Source organism: Polypterus senegalus, chromosome 13 (genome assembly GCF_016835505.1).
Source record: "Polypterus senegalus isolate Bchr_013 chromosome 13, ASM1683550v1, whole genome shotgun sequence".
NCBI classification, from domain to species: Eukaryota; Metazoa; Chordata; class Cladistia; order Polypteriformes; family Polypteridae; genus Polypterus; species Polypterus senegalus.
In genome coordinates, this window is record NC_053166.1 from 102866707 (window position 1) to 102887785 (window position 21079).

The window sequence follows — 21079 nt, forward strand, 5'->3', positions numbered from 1 at the left end:
ACAACAGCATGCCTGCTTCTATATATTATATATAAATAAAACAACAATGTAAAATGCATAAAAACCGTACAAAGCAGTTAAAACAACAAAAGAAAAAATCCAGATGACATCAATTGTCTAAAAACAGACAAGCAATTTTAAATATACAGAACTTAATTAACAATCTTTAACAATAACAGAAAGTGTCCTTTATTATTTACATCAATAGTTACATTAAATATATACAACTCTATTATGCACAGTCATTTTAACACACAGAAATAAAAAAGGCAAAAGAGAAGTAAAGAAAGAGACACATTTATTTGAGTCGGGTTGAGATGTAATCCTGAGTTTAAATGCCTCAGTGGTGCTTTCCTTGTGCTTCCAACTGTTGTACAACAAGTATGTCAAACTCTTCCCTCTCACTAAAAAAAACAAAACAAAAACAACCACACAAATGAACAAATTCTAATCATACCAACCAGAAACACTTGTGCATTTGTCATTTGAAATCACAATTCTTGACCTTGTAAAGTTTAGAATAAATGCTACATATTGCATACTTCTAAATGTAATTTTACCAATACTAAAAATGTACTAATGTATAGTTTAAATGTCACTTTAAACATATATATTCACATTTACATATGTTTAGTTTATATTCTTGTCTAAATTCACAACAACTGTAGGGTATTCTGTTTAACAGAATAATGGCGCTGAAAAGAAAAAGAAAGGACTGTTTATTTTCCACATGACGTACCACTCACTGTATGCTGGTCCATCCATGAACAGATTTTCTGCCTCTGGCAGAGAAATCCTCTCAACTGTCTGTATAACTTTAATAAGAGCCTATCAAAAACACAGAAAAAGAGAGTATGTTACTCATAGACACACTTTCCTTTCTGTACTCATTAGAGATTTACTGAAGGCTAATTAACTTCTGGCATCAGCACATCCAGAATGATGTGAACTCTGTCAATCCTCTCAAAAGGGCCTACAGCTCTTGACAGCACTTCATCCAAGAAGTTGTAGAGGCCATCTATCAGCTCCTCATCTTCTATAGAAGTCATTACCCGGTGACCTTTAGGATTTTCATAATTTAACCATTTGGACAATACCTTACGAGATACAACAGCCTGTTGGACAAGAAAATACAAGTGTTTGGCACTATAAAGTTATCTTAGCTCTTTGCTGCCAGATAGATTACAATACCAAAGTTTTATTTGTCATCTGAACTAAGTTACCAGTAAGTGATCATCTGCTCCATGGTCCTTTATTATGAACTCCAACAACTTCTCATGTTGAGTCCTCCTGTAGGCCCTGCTGATCTCTGCAGCTGCAAAAACCTGAGCCACTTGTTCTTCAGTCAGCCGCCCCATTGCAACCACACAGCCAACCTGCTCTCCAACACTGTGGACACACACAAATAAATACATCAGACTGTCACATGAAGTATCTGTCTTATGCAAGCTGCCTGGTTTTGGTCTGACCAGTTGTGTTTTCTCGGAAAAGTGGACACATTGGAAGACAGTTGAAACTGTGAGGATTACTGTGTGGATCACTACAAAAACTCCTGTTGGATGTGACCTCAATAGCTTTTCTGAATACATCCATTACATCAGAGTATTATGATTGCACCAGTCAGGACACTCTCTAAAGTAATATGCAAGTCACAGAAAAGCTTTGAAGATATTTTTATTCTAATTATCAAAATAACCAATCTAACACGCCCCATGTGACAACGGGTCCCAAAGCTTATGACAATCCTTTATACCATGTTCAATTTTAAGGTTTTTACTCAAGTTGAACCAAGTATCAAACCACAGTGGTAGACTAAGTTCTACATTAATACCTTGGTGTGGCTATATCAGTATATTCCTCAACAAGTTCACTGCTGCCATGATCTTCTTGGTCCTGACTTTTAGACATTAAAATATTGATGCTATTCATTTAAAAGAAAAAAGAGTGCCAGTAAAAGTTTACCTGTATACACCAAAACACACACTGGTGTACTTAAAGTAACACTATATGAACTTATTTAGACATTAAAAATTGTAAAATTCCAAGCTTATTTAAACTGTTTTCCCCAGGTTGGATGTGAGGTGTCACCTTTAATTGTCCACGCATCCCAAAAAGGAGCATCTCCAAAAGCAGGGTACCCACACCGGCACTCAGCAATGGTACACTCAGAACAAGTACCAATATCTGCAAATTATTCTAAGAAGGCACAGGTCATTTGGCACCCACTAAACCAGACCATAGGAGATGGCCACATAAAACTATGAGATAAATTGTTAACAAAACAAAAAGGAAACACTGAATATTTACCACCCATACAAGCTGTTCTCCAGAACAACCAAACATCACCACTTTCTAATGGCAGGCATGTCATCCTAAGATAAAAAGGATATATCACTGAATGCCATGGTTAAAAGTATGTCACATATGAAGAAAGAAATGTATATATCAGCATCTTTAAAGGACTTACAGCAGTAAAATCAAAGGGTTCCTCCAAGGTCAGATAGATAAAGTGCATACTAACAGAGAACAAGAGAAAAAGTACTGAAATCACACACAATCTAAACACAAATGAAAGGTTACATAAAGCCTATAATTAATAATTAAATACCATCAACATGTAAATTCCAGAGTCTACTGAACTAGTAGGCTGCTTTGGGATGTCCTATGAAAACTAGGAAGGAAAAAAAACACATGTGAAAGTCCAAAACTACAAGTGAAATTACAAGTTTAACAAATGGTTTTATGCAATTTACCTTATTTTTCATTAATATCTAATTGTCAGCTGATATTCTTGTTGCAAGTTTGCTGAAAGGAAAAAAATATATAAATGTCACATGCAATTACATTGAAAAGATCCTGTGTACATCACAACTGTCAGTCTGAGTCATTATCAATAACTAACTAATTATCAATACAGAAAAATTAATTCATTGATAAACTGGTTTAAAGATTACTCAGCCTGAGTTAATGGGAAAAGTGGGATACACGTAGCTCCGTAGGAAACTGCTGTTCTGCGGTGATCTCGCAAGTGTTCATCTGCTTGTACAGTATATACGAGCGTGAAGAATACAGTCGTGGATGACAGAAAGGGCACAAAAACACATCTGAAGATTGATGTACGGACGGAATGTCTGTGGTATTTTTGATCGTGATATGATCCTGTTTAAAAATGTAAAATAACATTACAGCGTTTTAGTAGAACATCTCACAAATGTAAATACATAGTTAATAGGGAACCAAACTACTGGCGGTGATCTACTGAGAAGGGTCTGGCTGCAGCCTGCAATACCTAGGAATTTAGACACGAAACGCCCTTCATATCACGGAACGCCCCCCAGCACTAGTCACGGAACGCCCTCTGATGTCAGTTTCGAGACGTCATCATTGTTTTTGTCGGAGTCCGGAGGAATGGTGGACTTAGAATATATCTTTCTGAAAGATTTTTCGAGGAAAGAAGAAGAGTTTGTGTTGGAAATTAAGATGGCAGTGAGTTTGTTGCAAGTTGTACTAGTATTAGGTAATATTATACTTTACTGCTAGGGTACGAATTATACCACAGTGTAATAAAGATGTTGAATCAACTTTCAGGTTCCGTGGAGTACTAAGAAAGTATTAACAGTTAAACAACAAACAGGATGATTTGTGTAGCTAATTGTTACAGGGCTAATCGGAATACTCGATTCTGAGTAGTAAATCGACGGATTCAGCAGTCAATAATTTTTTATAACAATTGTTATAATATGCAATTGACCGTTGTTGAGTATAATTAACCATAGCGCAGTGTAACGGACTGTAATCAAATATAAGTGACCGTGATTAAGTACTTATAATTGCCAGAATATCATTCACCATTTGTCCTGTATATCACGTATATGCAAGTTAATCAGAAGCAAAACCAGTAACCAGTAACCTGGTATTTTAGATATCAAAATATATTTCAGAAAGACAATACAGAGAGATTGAGCCATTATAAGGTAATGTTCCACAGAAAGCTTACTTTTCTAAGACAAACACAGTTAATAGTGGATATACTTGTTTTTCAATTATAGTAATGTTGGTAGTCTGAAGTTTGAATATACTTAGGTCCCTTTAGATGATCTTTTTTCATAGGTCTGTATATATATTTACAGTACATAACTGAACATTTTAATAAGTAGCTACAAACAAAGGGCAAGTGTGAATACAATATTCAATTTCCTTCAGTTCAAGAAAGTTCAAATTAGATTGTAGACAATAATGAGGAAAAGAACAGCCAGGATAGAATCATGTTGTTGTTGTTATTATTATTATTATTATCTATACTAATAAAAGGCAAAGCCCTCACTCACTCACTCACTCACTCACTGACTCACTCTCTCACTGACTCATCACTAATTCTCCAACTTCCCGTGTGGGTGGAAGGCTGAAATTTGGCAGGTTCATTCCTTACAGCTTCCTTACAAAAGTTGGGCAGGTTTTATATCGAAATTCTACGCGTAATGGTCATAACTGGAAGCAGTTTTTCTCCATTTACTGTAATGGAGATGAGCTTCAACGCCGTGGGGGAGTTTCGTGTGACATCATCACGCCTCCCGTAATCACGCAGTACATAGAAAACCAGGAAGACCTCAAAAAAGCGCTGAAGAAAACATGCATTATATAATTGAGAAGGCAGCGAAACAATAAGAAGCGAGCGAGTGACATATACAACCATATTCATGAGTTCTGCTACTTCGGAAACAAAGCACGATGTAAACCTACACTTTAAATTAAGTTCATAGACAGGCTGCGCTGGCGTTTGTAATTTAGTGCCTGCCCATATAAGGCCGCCCGTCAGCGGCAATCAATAGCAAACTGCCACGGGTAAATATTCACGGGTGAAGGACTGTGCTTATGGAGAGGAAGATGAGATGGTCAGGGTGGTGTTTGACACAAACTCAGCGAAACTGCGAGAGAAAGTTTTAAGTGCCAGGACTAAGGTAACATTAAATACAGCCATGGACATAGCACGAGATGGCACCAGCACAGCTGGGAACCTTCGATGCATGTACCCCGAGTGGCTCACGTGAACTGACGCAGTGCACAGATAAAAGCAACAGTTCCAAAAGCTGAACAAAACCGAATTACACAATTGAAAAGGCAGCAAAAATATGAAGCGTCTCATACATACAAGCATATTCATAAATCCAACTACTGCGGAAACAAAGCACACGTTGGAAAAAGTCAATGTCCGCTAAAGGAAGACAGTGTAAAAAACCCGTGCATGCAGTGTGTCAGGTCTCAGATAAAGAAGAAGGCGAGCTGTTTATTGATGCAGTAAGAAGCGAATCGATGAATGAAACCTGTCATCTTTACAGCGATTGACAAACACGGAATGTAACTTGAACACAACACATCCTACAAATACGAACCTGATTGAAAGAAATAATGATAATCAAATCCTTGATGACAGCAACACTCAGTAACACTCACAAAACAAATACTGTATATTGACAGTCATGTTACGTTATTTTTAAAATGTTCCCTTTTCTTTTCTAGCTTTTTAACACACTACTTCTCGCTGCGATACGCGGGTATATATATATGTATATATATATACCCGATCTACATACTCGAATAATGGATACTTTATTAGCCATCAATGATTGTTTTGGTAAAGCCATACTCAGTGTATTCATTAGATGAGCGGTAAAAAGTAAGGCGAGGGAGGATGACTTATTGAGGCATGCAGGCTGTAGTGCGTCAACTCTATCTGAATTGCGATCACATTTGAAAAAATATATCTTTTCAAGTTCTATTTAGTCCATATGTGTCAAACTCAAGGGCGCGGGCCACATCCGGCCAGTGTAATTATATCCGGCCCGAGATCATTTTATATACTGTATTATTGTTATTAAAGCCGGGTATATGAAGCGCTGGTAACACAATAAACTACAGATCCCATAATGCAGCGCTTCAGCTGCCTTGCCGAACACTTACGCGTTAATCAAGTCTACCTTATGATGCTGCAAGTTATTGCGAAGCTAGCTCACACGATGCTGAAGAGAAAAGTTGATTCTGAAAATAGAGCCTTTAAAACCGATGGGAGGCTGAGTATATGTTTACTGAACCCGTGTGTCTCATTTGTGGAGCTAATGTGGCTGTAATTACAGAATTTAATCTAAGGCGGCACTATGAGACAAAACATCAGGGTAACCTGAAAGACCTGAATGCAATGCAGAAGATACAGAAAGCAGAAGAATTAAATAAGAATCTGACACTTCAGCGGACGTTTTACCCGTGCACAATCACAAAGTGATTTCAAGTGAAGCTGCTTTTATGGGAGACACAAAACCACTTGCCCCACTTTCCCTGTTGCCAAGTAATGTTAAACCAAGTCGTCACTACGGTGTTCCCAAATCGCACTTTGCTGATAAACTGGCGCACTGAGTTTGCACGGCGCTTTGGTGACTTTGAAGAACAAAAAGTCCGTCTACATGCGGCTCGAACCTTGTGCATGTTTGGTAGCACATATCTGTGTGAGAAGCTCTTCTCAGTGATAAAGACTAACAAAACAGCACACAGGAGTCGCCTCACTGATGAGCACCTGCAATCCATCCTGAGAATCTCCACAACACAGAACCTCACACCAAACAGAAACGAACCTGTTGCCAAAAAAGATGCCAGGCGTCCAGCTCTAAAATGACATATGAGCAAAGACAACTGAATGATTTGATTTGTTATTGCTGAAAGGAACACATTTTATTTATATTTCCAGGTTTTGTTATGCAGCATGTTCATATTTGAATTTGTATAATTTTGACAGGATATATTTTTATGGAGAGCAAAATCTTTTGGGATATTTAAAATCTAAGTTTATTTTTATATAAAATTACATAAGAGTAAAGAAATTTGAATGTTTGTTCTTTTAATGTTTACTTTATTTCTAACTTGTATAATTTAGACAGGATATATTTTTATGGACAGCAAAATATTATAAGTTGTTTAAGGTTTGAGTTGATTTATTCAGGAATAATATTCCTGTCTGTTTTACCATTCCTACCAAAGATATTTCTGTCGACTAAATAAAAATTCCTTCTATTTAAAATTTAAATAGAACTTGAACAAATCGATAGTTCATAATATCCGCAGACTTGCGTAAAAGCGGGTGTCATCCGTTTTAACAAACAGCGTATTGCACTGATCTGAAATAGCTGTGTGTGTATATATGTAGATATGTATGTATATGTATATATATGTTTATATATGTGTGTGTGTATGTATATATGTATATGTATAGATATGTATATATATATGTTTGTGTGTGTGTGTAAATATATATATATATATATATATATATATATATATATATATATATATATGACAACAACACTCATCACTCACAACAGTGACAAAACAATTACATTGACAATCATGTTACGTTATTTTCAAAATGTTTCCTTTTCTTTTCATTGCTTCTTTAACACACTACTTCTCGCTGCAAAGCTTGGGTATTTTGCTATCTATACTAATAAAGGCAAAGCCCTCACTCACTCACTGACTCATCACTAATTCTCCAACTTCCCGTGTGGGTGGAAGGCTGAAATTTGGCAGGTTCATTCCTTACAGCTTCCTTACAAAAGTTGGGCAGGTTTTATATCGAAATTCTACGCGTAATGGTCATAACTGGAAGCTGTTTTCTCCATTTACTGTAATGGAGATGAGCTTGAACGCCGTGGGGCGGAGTTTCGTCTGACATCATCACGCCTCCCACGTAATCACGCGTACATAGAAAACCAGGAAGACCTCAAAAGCGCTGAAGAAAACATGCATTATATAATTGAGAAGGCAGCGAAACAATAAGAAGCGGCGAGTGACATATACAACCATATTCATGAGTTCTGCTACTTGAAACAAAGCACGATGTAAACCTACACTTTAAATTAAGTTCATAGACAGGCTGCGCTGGCGTTTGTAATTTAGTGCCTGCCCATATAAGGCCGTCCGTCAGCGGCAATCCAATAGCAAACTCCACTAAATATTCACGGGTGAAGGACTGTGTTTATGGAGAGGAAGATGAGATGGTCAGGGTGGTGTTTGACACAAACTCAGCGAAACTGCGAGAGAAAGTTTTAAGTGCCAGGACTAAGGTAACATTAAATACAGCCACGGACATAGCGAGATGGCACCAGCACAGCTGGGAACCCGATGCATGTACACCGGCGGCTCACGTGAACTGGCGCAGTGCAGAGATAAAGGCAACAGTTCCAAAGAGCTGAACAAAACCGAATTACACAATTGAAAGGCAGCAAAAATATGAAGCGTCTGATAAGCATATTCATAAATCCAGCTACTGCGGAAACAAAGCACACGGTGGAAAAAGTCAATGTCCTGCTAAACGAAGACAGTGTAAAAAAAACCCGTGCATGCAGTGTGTCAGGTCTCAGATAAAGAAGAAGGCGAGCTGTTTATTGATGCAGTAAGAAGCGAATCGATGAAAGAAACCTGTCATCTTTACAGCGATTGACAAACACGGAATGTAACTTGAACACAACACATCCTACAAATACGAGCCTGATTGAAAGAAATAATGATAATCAAATCCTTGATGACAGCAACACTCAGTAACACTCACAAAACAAATACTGTATATTGACAGTCATGTTACGTTATTTTTAAAATGTTCCCTTTTCTTTTCTAGCTTTTTTAACACACTACTTCTCCGCTGCGATACGCGGGTATATATATATGTATATATATTCCGATCTACATACTCGAATAATGGATACTTTATTCGCCATCAATGATTGTTTTGGTAAAGCCATACTCAGTGTATTCATTAGATGAGCGGTAAAAAGTAAGAGCGAGGGAGGATGCAGGCTGTAGTGGCGTCAACTCTATCTGAATTGCGCGATCACATTTCAAAAAATATATCTTTTCAAGTTCTATTTAGTCCATATTTGTCAAACTCAAGGGCCACGGGCCACATCCGGCCCGGCGTGTAATTATATCCGGCCCGCGAGATCATTTTATATACTGTATTATTGTTATTAATGGCCCAGGTATATGAAGCGCTGGTAACACAATAAACTACAGATCCCATAATGCAGCGCTTCAGCTGCCTTGCGGACACTTACGCGTTAATCAAGTCTAGCTTATGATGCTGCAAGTTATTGCGAAGCTAGCTCACGCGATGCTGAGAGAAAAGTTCATTCTGAAAATAGAGCCTTTAAAACCGATGGGAGGCTGAGTATATGTTTACTGAACCCGTGTGTCTCATTTGTGGAGCTAATGTGGCTGTAATTACAGAATTTAATCTAAGACGGCACTATGAGACAAAACATCAGGGTAACCTGAATGCAATGCAGAAGATACAGAAAGCAGAATAATTAAATAAGAATCTGACACTTCAGCGGACGTTTTTACCCGTGCACAATCACAAAGTGATTTCAAGTGAAGCTGCTTTTATGGGAGACACAAATGCACCAGTGCAACTTTCCCCTCTTTCCCTGTTGCCAAGTAATGTTAAACCAAGTCGTCACTATGGTGTTCCCAAATCGCACTTTGCTGATAAACTGGCGCACTGAGTTTGCACGGCGCTTTGGTGACTTTGAAGAACAAAAAAAGTCCGTCTACATGCGGCTCGAACCTTGTGCATGTTTGGTAGCACATATCTGTGTGAGAAGCTCTTCTCAGTGATAAAGACTAACAAAACAGCACACAGGAGTCGCCTCACTGATGAGCACCTGCAATCCATCCTGAGAATCTCCACAACACAGAACCTCACACCAAACATAAACGAACTTGTTGCCAAAAAAAGATGCCAGGCGTCCAGCTCTAAAATGACATATGAGCAAAGACAACTGAATGATTTGATTTGTTATTGCTGAAAGGAACACATTTTATTTATATTTCCAGGTTTTGTTATGCAGCATGTTCATATTTGAATTTGTATAATTTTGACAGGATATATTTTTATGGAGAGCAAAATCTTTTGGGATATTTAAAATCTAAGTTTATTTTTTATATAAAATTACATAACAGTAAAGAAATTTGAATGTTTGTTCTTTTAATGTTTACTTTATTTCTAACTTGTATAATTTAGACAGGATATATTTTTATGGAGAGCAAAATATTATAAGTTGTTTAAGGTTTGAGTTGATTTATTCAGGAATAATATTCCTGTCTGTTTTACCATTCCTACCAAAGATATTTCTGTCAACTAAATAAAAATTCCTTCTATTTAAAATTTAAATAGAACTTGAACAAATCTGATAGTTCATAATATCCACGCAGACTTGCACGTAAGAGCGGGAGTTATCCATTTTAACAAGCAGCGTATTGCACTGATACTAAATAGCTGTGTGTGTATATATGTAGATATGTATGTATATGTATATATATGTTTATATATGTGTGTGTGTATGTATATATATATATGTATTTGTGTGTATATATGTGTGTGTATGTATGTATGTGTGTATGTATTATTATTATTATTTATTTTATAAAGTTCTTTCAATGATAGTACAGTTTGTTTGAACTCTTAAAACAATATTAAATGTTTCATGCCCACCTCTCCTGCATTCTTCAAAAATACTGCTTTTGAAGTTTTTTTTCAATTGAAATAAAGTGAAGTGATTGTCCTCGTGCATGTTTGTCAGTTTTAAGAACTTTATATCTATTTTATATTCACCAGAGACACATAAGTATATTGAAGACCACAGAGGAACCTACAGTTGTGTTTGGTGCTCAGGAGTTTGCTTGTCTGTTTTGCTATAAAAGATCAGATCATGCAGGCCTCATCAGCCACTTACAGAGCCACAAAAGGACAGTAGTTGTTCATGAAGGTATGTGAAGTGCTCTAGAAGATATCTTGTAACTTGTAAAATTTGATTAATTGACACTTTTAATACAGTTTAATGCAGCTAGATATTCACCTTAACAACATGATTTTATTTGACAAAATAGTATACTGTGTACTTTTTAACCTTTTGAAAAGCTAGCTTTGAATAATTTTAGATTAATTCATGACTGTGTATTAACAATTTTCTCTTTTAAAATATTTAGTAGAATATGACAAAGATCATACTACAAATACTTTAATTTTTCAGAATGTAAGTGTGGAATTACATTGCCTACAATTGACAGGCAACATATAGTATATTTTCATACATTTTTAAAAGCATCATTGACAGAATCTTTAATTAGTTTGTTCTGTTTAAAAGAATAATAGGACAGGATTTGCTTGTTTTAACTCTATTAAATTTAAGGATTATCTGAATTTCTTTCGTTAAGTTTTAAATGTTTAGCAAAATAATTCTGAATATTAACCTTTTTTTTTTCTTTGTACTGTTTCAGGTTTTAAAATATACAAGTGTTCACTGAACTGCCAGGGATCAGGCCATTACCATTGCTGTTATTGTCAGAAAACAGTAGTTCATAAAGATCAGTTCCTCAGGCACTTGTCAGATTGTGGCAAAGGTCCTAAAGTGCTCCCTCTGCCCTCCATGCCCATGGCACCGGTCACCACCCAGCCTCTTCCCTCCATGCCCACAGCACCGGTCACCACCCAGTCTCTGTCCTCTGTGCCCACTGCACCAGTCACCACCCAGTCTCTGCCATCTGAGTTCAAGTTCTTTGTTCTTGATCTTTGTTCAACTGTTCAGTCCCAGCGTTCAAAAGTTGTTCTTTTTTTATATCTTTGTTCATATGTTCAGTTCACTCAGTTTGAACCTCAGCCCAAATCTCCCAAAATTAGCATTTTAGCAGGACTGTTCCTTATTTACTCTGTTATTTCTGTTACCTAGTGATGACTGCTGCCCATTTGAACTATTCTTCTTTAAAAAATTTGATCCTAATAGTTTTCACTAGACGGCACGGTGGTGCAGTGGTAGCGCTGCCCCTGCGTGGAGTTTGCATGTTCTCCCCGTGTCTGCTTGGGTTTATTCCGGGTGCTCCAGTTTCCTCCCACATTCCAAAGACATGCAGGTTAGGTGGATTGGCGATTCTAAATTGGCCCTAGTGTGTGCTTGGTGTGTGGTGTGTGTCCTGCGGTGGGTTGGCACCCTGCCGGGATTGGTTCCTGCCTTGTGCCCTGTGTTGGCTGGGATTGGCTCCAGCAGACCCCGTGACGTGTGTTCAGATTCAGCGGGTTGGAAAATGGATGAATGGATAGTTTTCACTAAGCTATTTTGGAAGAGCTGTGTAAATAACTCGTAATGGCACAGTGGTAAAACATCCTCAAGGTTCTAAAATATTTGTAATAGTGTGCTATGGTCTCATGTGTGAAGCCAAAGTCACTCCCTTTATAAATTATTTGTTCATTTAAAAGTTGCTAGAGATTATATTATCTGATGTTCACTATTTCTCTACCTGTTCTATTACTAATAATTCTACTCTTGTAATCTGAAATGAATATCATTGTCATAAAAGTGATGAAAGGCTCCAGCTACATTTTGGTTAAGTAATTCTTTCTTCTGTGTGATAAAATTATTAATTGGCACATTTTCAGAATTAAATATTATTAATCCAGTTCTACAATGATATTCCATCTGCAAAGTTCATATCAACTTTGTTTTTAATATATATTAATATAATATAAATCAATTTTGACAAAACAAATTTTATCTGTAGGAAAATTGCCTCTAAAATAATGCCAGGTAGCTGGAAAGAACCACAGAAGAAGGTAATGTGAATATAAATGTGTGTTGTTAGTATAAGACAAAAAACACACACAGATATCTCCTTTACTAATCACCTCTTAAATTGGTAGAATCTACCGACACAGATTGACAGCCGGGACTGCTCAGGGTAAGTGGAGGACACTTTGCCAATAGTAAGATGTAAATGTTGATTTAAAATAATATTCTTTTTTATTTTAGTATGCTCTCTACATAGCCACTGGAAGAGCATTTGATTTCAGTCAGGTCAGTGGTTTAAGTGTAATATTTGTTTGAATATTGTGATTTTTTTTATTCATAGAATTTATTGTAATTTCCCGATTTACATTTTTTAGGAAGACATGCCAAAAATTAGAAGATGGTGGTGTCATCTCTTACTTCGCAAAGCCAGCATTAAAGGTGTGTAACTTTTCAAGCTTTTTTTAAGGGAAGAACAGTTATAAGAATTTGTCAGCTTGCAGTATTTCTAATTTTTTTTATCTTCCAGCCAAGACATCGGTCTTTACTTTCCACACGAGAAGAAGGACATTCTGTGCCCCACGGGCAGTGCTTCGTAATTGTCAGTTGAAAAGTTTTATGATACCAGTTTTATATATTAGAACTTCACAAAAAGACTTTGACCAACTGGTCACACAGCAGGTCTCTGGTGAGGCTGTCACTGACTTGTGTCTCTCGTCAGCCCTGTGGTGTGTCAGTGGCTATGGGGCAGAGAATGGTGGTCTTAATAATGAGGGTTTTGTGTGCTTGTGCTCTAACTGATTTATTAAATGGCAATTATTTCTGCTTCCAGCAATTCCAGACAAGATAGGAAAGAGCAAGGACTTTTCTCCCCCATCCTTCTTTTCCATTACTAAAGAATATGAAAATGTTGACTGAATTATTTATGCCAGTACAATCATATTAAGCATATTTATGGTTACATTTAGTTGTTAGCAAATTGTACCTCACAAAGGCACAGTCCTGTCAGGTATGTAGTGAAATGATTCTTATGGCACAGCCAATGCCTTAAAGGTGATGACTTTCTTTTTCCTTTTCAATATCATTCAGAAATCAACCAGTCTAGAATGGAGTGATTGTTTGCTTCAGGTAAACACTTTCCATTATGTATAACTTTTTAGATGTAGCATTTCTATTGTAATATGTTTGGGTGAATGTTTCAGCAGTTTTAAAGCATGCTTACTAAACTGGGAACAATTAAATTACATATTATTTGAAATGATGAATTTGGCCTTCACAAGTGACAATGCTGTGTAATTGGACTCTTTGTCTTTCAGGGACTCACTTCAGTACAATTCCAGTAGGCGTTCAGATTGAACTGAAATGGGTCTTACAGCAATGTATTAGTAAATAAAATGAATGCTTTTTTCACTACAGAGCACTTAGTCATTTTGAATTATTTGTGCACTTTCTGAATGGTTTCTAACTAGACATGACATTCCCTTGAAGATGAACTGCTGTGGTTGTACACTGGAGTTTATTTTTTTCTTTTTCACTCCACCTCATGCCTACAGGCAGTAGAGACAAAAAGCAAGAGAAATCAATTGAGCTAAGCATTCCTATGACATGCTGTGGTCATATTGGTGTGTTCATTTCATAAGCCAATTTGATTGTTCTTTGGTTAAAAGTGGAGTTAATATATTGATATTCCTAATAAAGTACTTGGCAGTTTTTTTTTCTTTTTCATAAAAAAAGTCTTCATTGATCCAAAACATCCTAACTGCTTGTGACTGGCTGGATGCCAACAAAGACCAACTTGTTGGGACAGTCCTCCGGCCAAGAATTCTGGAAATGGACGAGGATGAAGTTACATACACAATTGAAAAATAAGAACAAAGGGGAGACGATGAAGAGACTGAAGAAGTCATGTCCACCTTCTTATTTACTTTTGAATGCCTGAAGGACATGAACTTTTTTCTTGATGAGATACGGGTTAAAAAAAATATTCCCATCAGTTGCTGCTGTTCGACAAATTAGATTTTTGTGTTTTATTTTTTTCATGTGGAAAAACCTACCGTGATGTCATTTTGTTCAGTGGATTTGATCAGTGATTCACTGTAAAGAAAAGTGGGGATGGACTGGCTTTCTGACCTGCTTCAATAGTTCATTGTCTACTGAAATGACCAATGTAATGGATGGAGGACACAGATGGATGTCCCAACTGGGATGGTGTGCTTTATTTCTTTAAAATAAATTCATATTTGAACCTGGATCTTATGTGTGTGTGTGTGTGTGTGTGGTTGTGTGAAGGGTTTGGGTGCTAAAATGCCCCCCACAGGTTACACTCCCCTATGTGGTAATTATAACAGTGTGTTTTGATACATCACTTTAATTTTCAAAACCTAGACTGTTGGCTTGCAAGTTCAAGAAGGGAGTCTAATTAAAAGCAAAAAGTAGTTGGGGGGAAAAAATGTACAGCCCCTGGGACTGAATATGGGAACTACTGTATGAAACAATGCCATGTTACAAATCAGGATTATATATATATATATATATATATATAATGTGTGTGTCCGGACACCACACCAGCTCCATCATTAAAAATGCTGCTGACATCACCATCATAGGCCTGATTACCACCAATGATTAAATGGCTTGCAGACAAGAGGTCTATCTGCTGACTCAGTGGTCCCAGGACAATCTACCTTTCATGGCCAAAATTTAAGGAGCAGGTCATAGACTTCAGAGAATGGATTAAGCTGTGGTTTGTTTTTGTGGGGTGCTGTGGAAATGGTGAGCTTGTTTAAATTTCGTACAGTAACAATCACTGATGAATTGAGGAGGGAACAGCATGGTTTGTCTATTGCCAAGTTCACCAATGCCTTCCTGAGACGTCTTACATGTGCTGTCTGGTGTCCATCTTCACTGGCGGCATCACATCCTGGTAGGGCACACGCTGAGGGTGGTGAAATGCCACAAACTATTACTGGCACCCAGCTGCTTTCTGTCCAGGATATCTAGAAGACATTCTGCTAAGATTATTACACACTCGGCCATCCTGCACAAGTGTTTTTCTTAATCCTCCTTCTGGCAAATAGTAAAGAACCAATGGGCTAAGTATGGCTTGAAAGAAAGTGTTTAGTTAAAGAGTTACTGAACAGCCAATCATAATAAGAAATGTAAGAAAAGACTAGGTATAAATATTTGTAATATACCTGAATATATATATCTACTGTAAATTGTATTCTATATCTTTGTTGTGTTTTATTATATTTTTACTGTTCTGTAGAGGCATGTACAGTAAATAACAATATTATTGTACTGTATGCACAAGACAATAAATACTGTATGTTTAATGATGAGATCACCTCGGGATAATTCCCGCTGAAAGCACACTGTAACTGATCCACTATTTATTATTATTAGTAGTTGTAACAGTTTTGATATTTATAAAATTTTACAAAGACGACGACTCAAAGACAGTTTGAGTTTATGTTGGTATAAGTTGGGTCTTTGCAATCAACTTAAATGTTGCACAAAAAAGGTTTAAGAACAATCACGATTGTCTCAAACTGAAAAGTTAAAAAATGTAAAATTATATAAAATCTACTGGCTGTCACATGCCTTTCAATTGATATGGACATGACATCCAGTATTTCACACATGCAGCTTTTAGTAATGAAAACGTTGATGGATCAAATCAATAAATAAATGACTGTTTCCTAAAATGTTTCCTTGTCAGTTTAAAAACTAATTTTATATGTAGCGCTGTTTTTGAAAACCTTCTAAAAATAATGAAGCTTTATTATTGTTTCACACGTGTATAATTTGCTAGTGGGAATATAAAATACATTTATAGATTGAAAATCTATAGGTATGAGATTCATGAGGCACATTCCGTTTGAAACACTGGATAGTAATAAGATTTGTTACTTTTACTATAATGTAACACCTCAGGGGAAAACGTAATGAACAACCATTCAAAATAGTAAAAAAAAAAAACAAAACATAAAACTGTACTTTATATCGGCGAAGTGTTAGAATCATGAATGAGCTTAGAATGATTTGATAGCATAAGTATGAAACTGGAAGTCATTTATGTTTGCCCAGATAGAAAAATGTTGTAATTTGTACAACTACAGCATCTACAGCATTCTGTACAACGAGCGCGTCAACACTATCTCGCAGAGGGCACGATACGAGTGACGCTGGGAAAGGGCGTTATGATAAATTGCGTCATTACATGCGTGTGTACTATGTTGTGCTCTGAAGGGCGTTCAGTGACTGAACCTATGGGCATTCCGTGATATGGAGGGCGTTCCGTGAGGTATTGCAGTCTGCAGCGTGACTCTGTTGGATCTACTAGCATTCCACAGAGCACCGGAGAGGGGGTGGGTATGGGTGGATGTTCCCCGTGAAACTTGCTTTGCGGTGTTTGAAGAGTTGCCGGCACCGCTGAGTGCCGGACCACTTTAAGCACTGAATATGCATCAATTACTACAGCGAAAATGATTATTAATATAAACGTGAATATAATATATATTAATATTTATACAAACGTACAATCACAACAAAGAAACAAAAAGTTATTTGAAATACACAAAGAAAACTTAGCAATTGCAAATTTCATACGTTTTAACTTAGAAGCAAACTTACTTCCATTATCAGAAATAACAATTCGTTTCGTCGCTGCTTCTTTGGTCTAATAGAGTTTCTTCGCTGTTGCTTCGTCTTTGTCTTCTTTTCTTTAACAGAGCTTCATTGCTTAGTACAGCGCAAGGCTATTTCAAAACAAAATCTATGAGGCGGAACCTCAAAGTGGTACGGATCACTAACTGTGAAAAGATTGGTGCAAGTTACACTTGATAGACAACGTCAAACGTTGGGTGAGTTTTAGATTGTCAAAGCGTGCGCAAGCGTATTGAAAGCCTAACATGCCGTAAAGTGTTCGCGCATGCGTTAAACAGATTGGGCGGCACCGTAAAGTGTGTGATGACGTAGCCTTTCAATACGCACGTGCACGCAGATCGGGCCGTCAACGGGAACCAGGTAGTGACACACACCGCATGCGCTTAATGCAGAAAAACATTTAAAACAAAAAAATCCACTTTACGGCACAGCCCGATCAGTACGGAAGCTTATTCCGGCTTATTTGTGGCGTAACGTTGATGTCCAATGTTCGATCGCCGTAAGAAGCAGCATTGCTGTGCACACCTGATAAGTCCCAATTACGGCGAAACACATGCTGTGTACTCTTTGTATTATTTGGCAGGTATTATATATATATATATATATATATATATAATATGTATATATATATATATATATATTGTAGCAACCCGCAGTCCGCTGGAGTGACGCCTTGTGGGTAAATTATGTAAAATAGTTGTGGGGAATTTATGGGAAATTTATGTGAAAGTTATTGTGTGTAAAGATTAACTAAGTTCGTCATTGTCTTTCCTGTTGTAAATGTTATATGTGTTTGTGCGCAGCCCGGTGGGGTGGGTTGGGATATCGCCGTCGGGGTTGTAAAATGTAAATAGATACGCCGTTAAGAAATGTCGTTTAGTTGTTGACCTTGACAGTGGTTAAGCGGATGAATTTGAGCTTTGCTTTCTGGCTATCTGTGAATAAAGAGATACAACAGGACAGAGTTGTTATTCATTGCTAAGATTTCATCTAAGCAATTAATGCCAAGACACTCGAGTCGTGCGGTGTATGGGACACGAGTGCTCGTTACTTGAAGCTGGGTACAGCTGCGTGCTGCCGAGGCGCTTCGTAGTCGTGCGGTGTATGGGACACAGCCGTGCTTAAAGAGCTGGGTACAGCTGCGTGCCTAATGCTGGCAATCCGCTAGCCGACAGCTTGGAAGAGGTGCAGCGAAATCGGCTTGAAAATCTTCAAGACTTCGACCACGGGTCGCTACATTGGTGTCAGAAGTGGGAGACCAGGCTGTTTAGAAGACGCCGTCATGGAACAGAGTCTTGAAGAAGTAGCGCGTGCCATCTTAGAGAACAGCGTTACGTTAAAGCGCCTGATCAGCAGAGCTGTGCGGAGAAAAGAGGCAGACTGACCTGATGGTGCCAGTGTTCCCCGGACAGTGTTGCAAGCACGGCCAGAGTGGGTCGTCGGCAGCCACCGCGATACCCCAGGTTACCAGTCGGCCGGTCCTCTTCTCTCGGTCACCTGCTAAGCTGCTGCGATACAACGGATTGACGCCCTTAGAGCCCTACCTTGCACAAGTGGACCTGGCCGCGATACACAATGAGTGGAACCGCGAAGAAGCTGCGACACACTTGGCCCTTGCCTTGGAGGGTCCCGCACTACAGGTACTCATTGATCTGACATCAGAAGAGTGTCGTGATCTTCAGGCTCTCACAGCTGCTCTCACCAGTCGCTTTGGACAAAGAATTTCAGCAGAATGCAACAGAGACAAGCTGACTAGCCGACGTCGGCATGAGGGGGAGAGTATAGGAGCCTTTGCCGCTGACGTCAGGGTATTGACACGAAAAGGTTATCCTACCTTCTCGACAACAGTGAGGGAAGAACTCGGACTTCATGCTTTCCTGCGGGGCCTCACACCAGAACGTCTTTGCCAGCATGTCTGTCTATCATCACCCCGAGATTTGAGCGAGGCAATGAGAGAGGCTGAGCGGGTCGAAGACATACTACAGGCGGAGTCACCGGCAAAACGAACACCACGACCGAGTCGATTAACCAGAGCCGTTGAACGAAGGGTGGAAGGGGACCTGTCTGAGGTAGTAGAGGTCAGCCGCGCCCAATCAACATCCCCCCCCGACAGAGACAACGAGTGGACTGCTGTTTTCGATGTGGAGAGCCAGGACACTTTGCCAGGGATTGCCCCGCCCCAAGTCCGTTACCTCGTACAGCATCACCGCAGGGAAACGATATCGGGGTGAGGCCGTGAGGGGGCCCTCGCTCCGTTTTCCAGCACCCCTCAACAAAGACTGCTTCAAAGTTGGGCTGTGGATTTTCCACTGGACTATACCTGGACTGCACTATTGATGGATGGCCATGCAGTGCCTTAATGGACACGGGGTCCACTATTTGTTTGCTGAGAAAAGGAGTGTTGCCCGAAACAGCTAGTCTTCTTCCCGAGGGCTGGACCCCCACACATAGCGAACTACGCACGGTTACGGGTGAACGGACAGTAATGCCCGGAAAGAAACTGTTATCTGTGATGGTAGGGACGAGCCAGACCAACCACGAATTCTGGCTTGCAGATATAAAAGATCCGTGCATTATCGGGTTGGACTTGTTGGCCCGCTGGGGAGCATGTGTTGATGTCTCTAGGGCCGTCCTTTTCTTAAGTAATGAGACTATGCCGCCCCAACCGGGCGGAACCGTCCTGGAAGGGCTGCTGGCTTGGATGTGCCTGAATCCCGCGGCTCACCGGCTCCCGATCGTTGCTCAGGAGATGCAGAGGCTCAAGGGGATCCTCAGGAGAATGTGGCAGCTCAGACCAGTGCTTCCCAACGGTCTTCCTCACGCGACCGCCCATCAGCTGAGACCGTCGCCGCTGTAGAGGAATTGGGCCGTCAGTAGGGAACATCTGAGCGCGACACAGCAGGAGCAACTTCAGCAACTTTGAGAGACTATGTGGACGTTTTGTGGCTCGAGAGGAGGACTGTACTAGGGCAATTTAGTGAAACATCACATAGACACTGGCAATGCCACTCCCATTCGTTTGCGCCCCCACCGATTGCTTCTTGCGAAGCGTCAAGCTGCCGAGGAAATGATTTGTGAGATGGCAGCCAACGACGTCATTGAGCCTTCGGACAGGCCCTGGGCTGCACCAATGGTCATGGTACGGAAGAAAACGGGGGGTTGGCGCCCCTGTGTGGACTTTCGAAGGTTAAACGAAGTCACTCGAAAAGACTCGTACCCACTGCCACGCATCGATGATGCACTGGATTATGTGACTGGATCCTGCTGGTTCAGCACCTTGGACTTGCGCAGTGGGTATTGGCAAGTGGAACTAGCACCAGAGGACCGACACAAAACCGCATTCACCATAGGGCAAGGGTTGTGGCAATTCAAAGTGATGCTGTTTGGGCTGTGTAACGCACCGGCCACTTTTGAAAGACTGATGGAGAGGGTGCTGAAAGACATTCCCCGAACCCGGTGTGTGGTCTATCTGGACGATTTGTTAATCCATGCCAGAGACTTTGATCAGGCTATCCACAACTTACGGGAAGTCTTGGCGGCCATTCAGTAGCGCCGGGTTGCGGTTGAACCCCGCAAAATGTAACCTCCTCTCCCAACAGACTCAGTTTCTGGGACATGTGGTTAGCGGGAGTGGAGTGGCTACCGACCCAACAAAGGTGACTGCCGTGAGCAACTGGCCCCCACCAGCCAACGTCACCGAGCTGCAGAGTTTTCTTGGCTTAGCTTCATACTACCAAAGATTCGTGAAAAACTTTGCAACTATTTGGACGGAGGACTGCGCCGATGCCTTCCAACAACTCAAAGCTGCTCTT

General features: G+C 39.4%; 1 protein-coding gene and 1 long non-coding RNA gene across 5 annotated transcripts; one reads left to right on the forward strand and one right to left on the reverse strand.

Moving 5' to 3' along the window:
* Window positions 1-281: 281 nt before the first annotated feature.
* LOC120542665 (PWWP domain-containing DNA repair factor 3A-like) lies at window positions 282-17517 on the reverse strand. Of its 4 annotated transcripts, XM_039775270.1 has the most exons (10): window positions 17235-17517; window positions 2955-3159; window positions 2754-2805; window positions 2609-2671; window positions 2468-2516; window positions 2308-2372; window positions 1224-1389; window positions 918-1115; window positions 740-828; window positions 282-404 (listed from the first exon to the last, which is right to left on the reverse strand). In XM_039775270.1, exons 7-10 carry the CDS (start codon window positions 1356-1358, stop codon window positions 341-343), a joined length of 486 nt encoding a protein of 161 aa, XP_039631204.1. In that variant the 5' UTR covers window positions 1359-1389; window positions 2308-2372; window positions 2468-2516; window positions 2609-2671; window positions 2754-2805; window positions 2955-3159; window positions 17235-17517; the 3' UTR covers window positions 282-340. The 4 variants fall into 4 exon arrangements, with proteins under 4 accessions (XP_039631204.1, XP_039631205.1, XP_039631203.1 ...); XM_039775271.1 differs by lacking the exon at window positions 2955-3159; XM_039775269.1 differs by lacking the exons at window positions 2308-2372; window positions 2468-2516; window positions 2609-2671; ... (1 more) ...; window positions 2955-3159; window positions 17235-17517 and having other exon boundaries at window positions 1098-1115; window positions 1224-2300.
* Window positions 14177-14459, forward strand: LOC120542667. Its single transcript, XR_005636222.1, has 2 exons — window positions 14177-14221; window positions 14334-14459. It is a non-coding gene; the product is annotated as an uncharacterized LOC120542667 (long non-coding RNA).
* Window positions 17518-21079: the final 3562 nt, after the last annotated feature.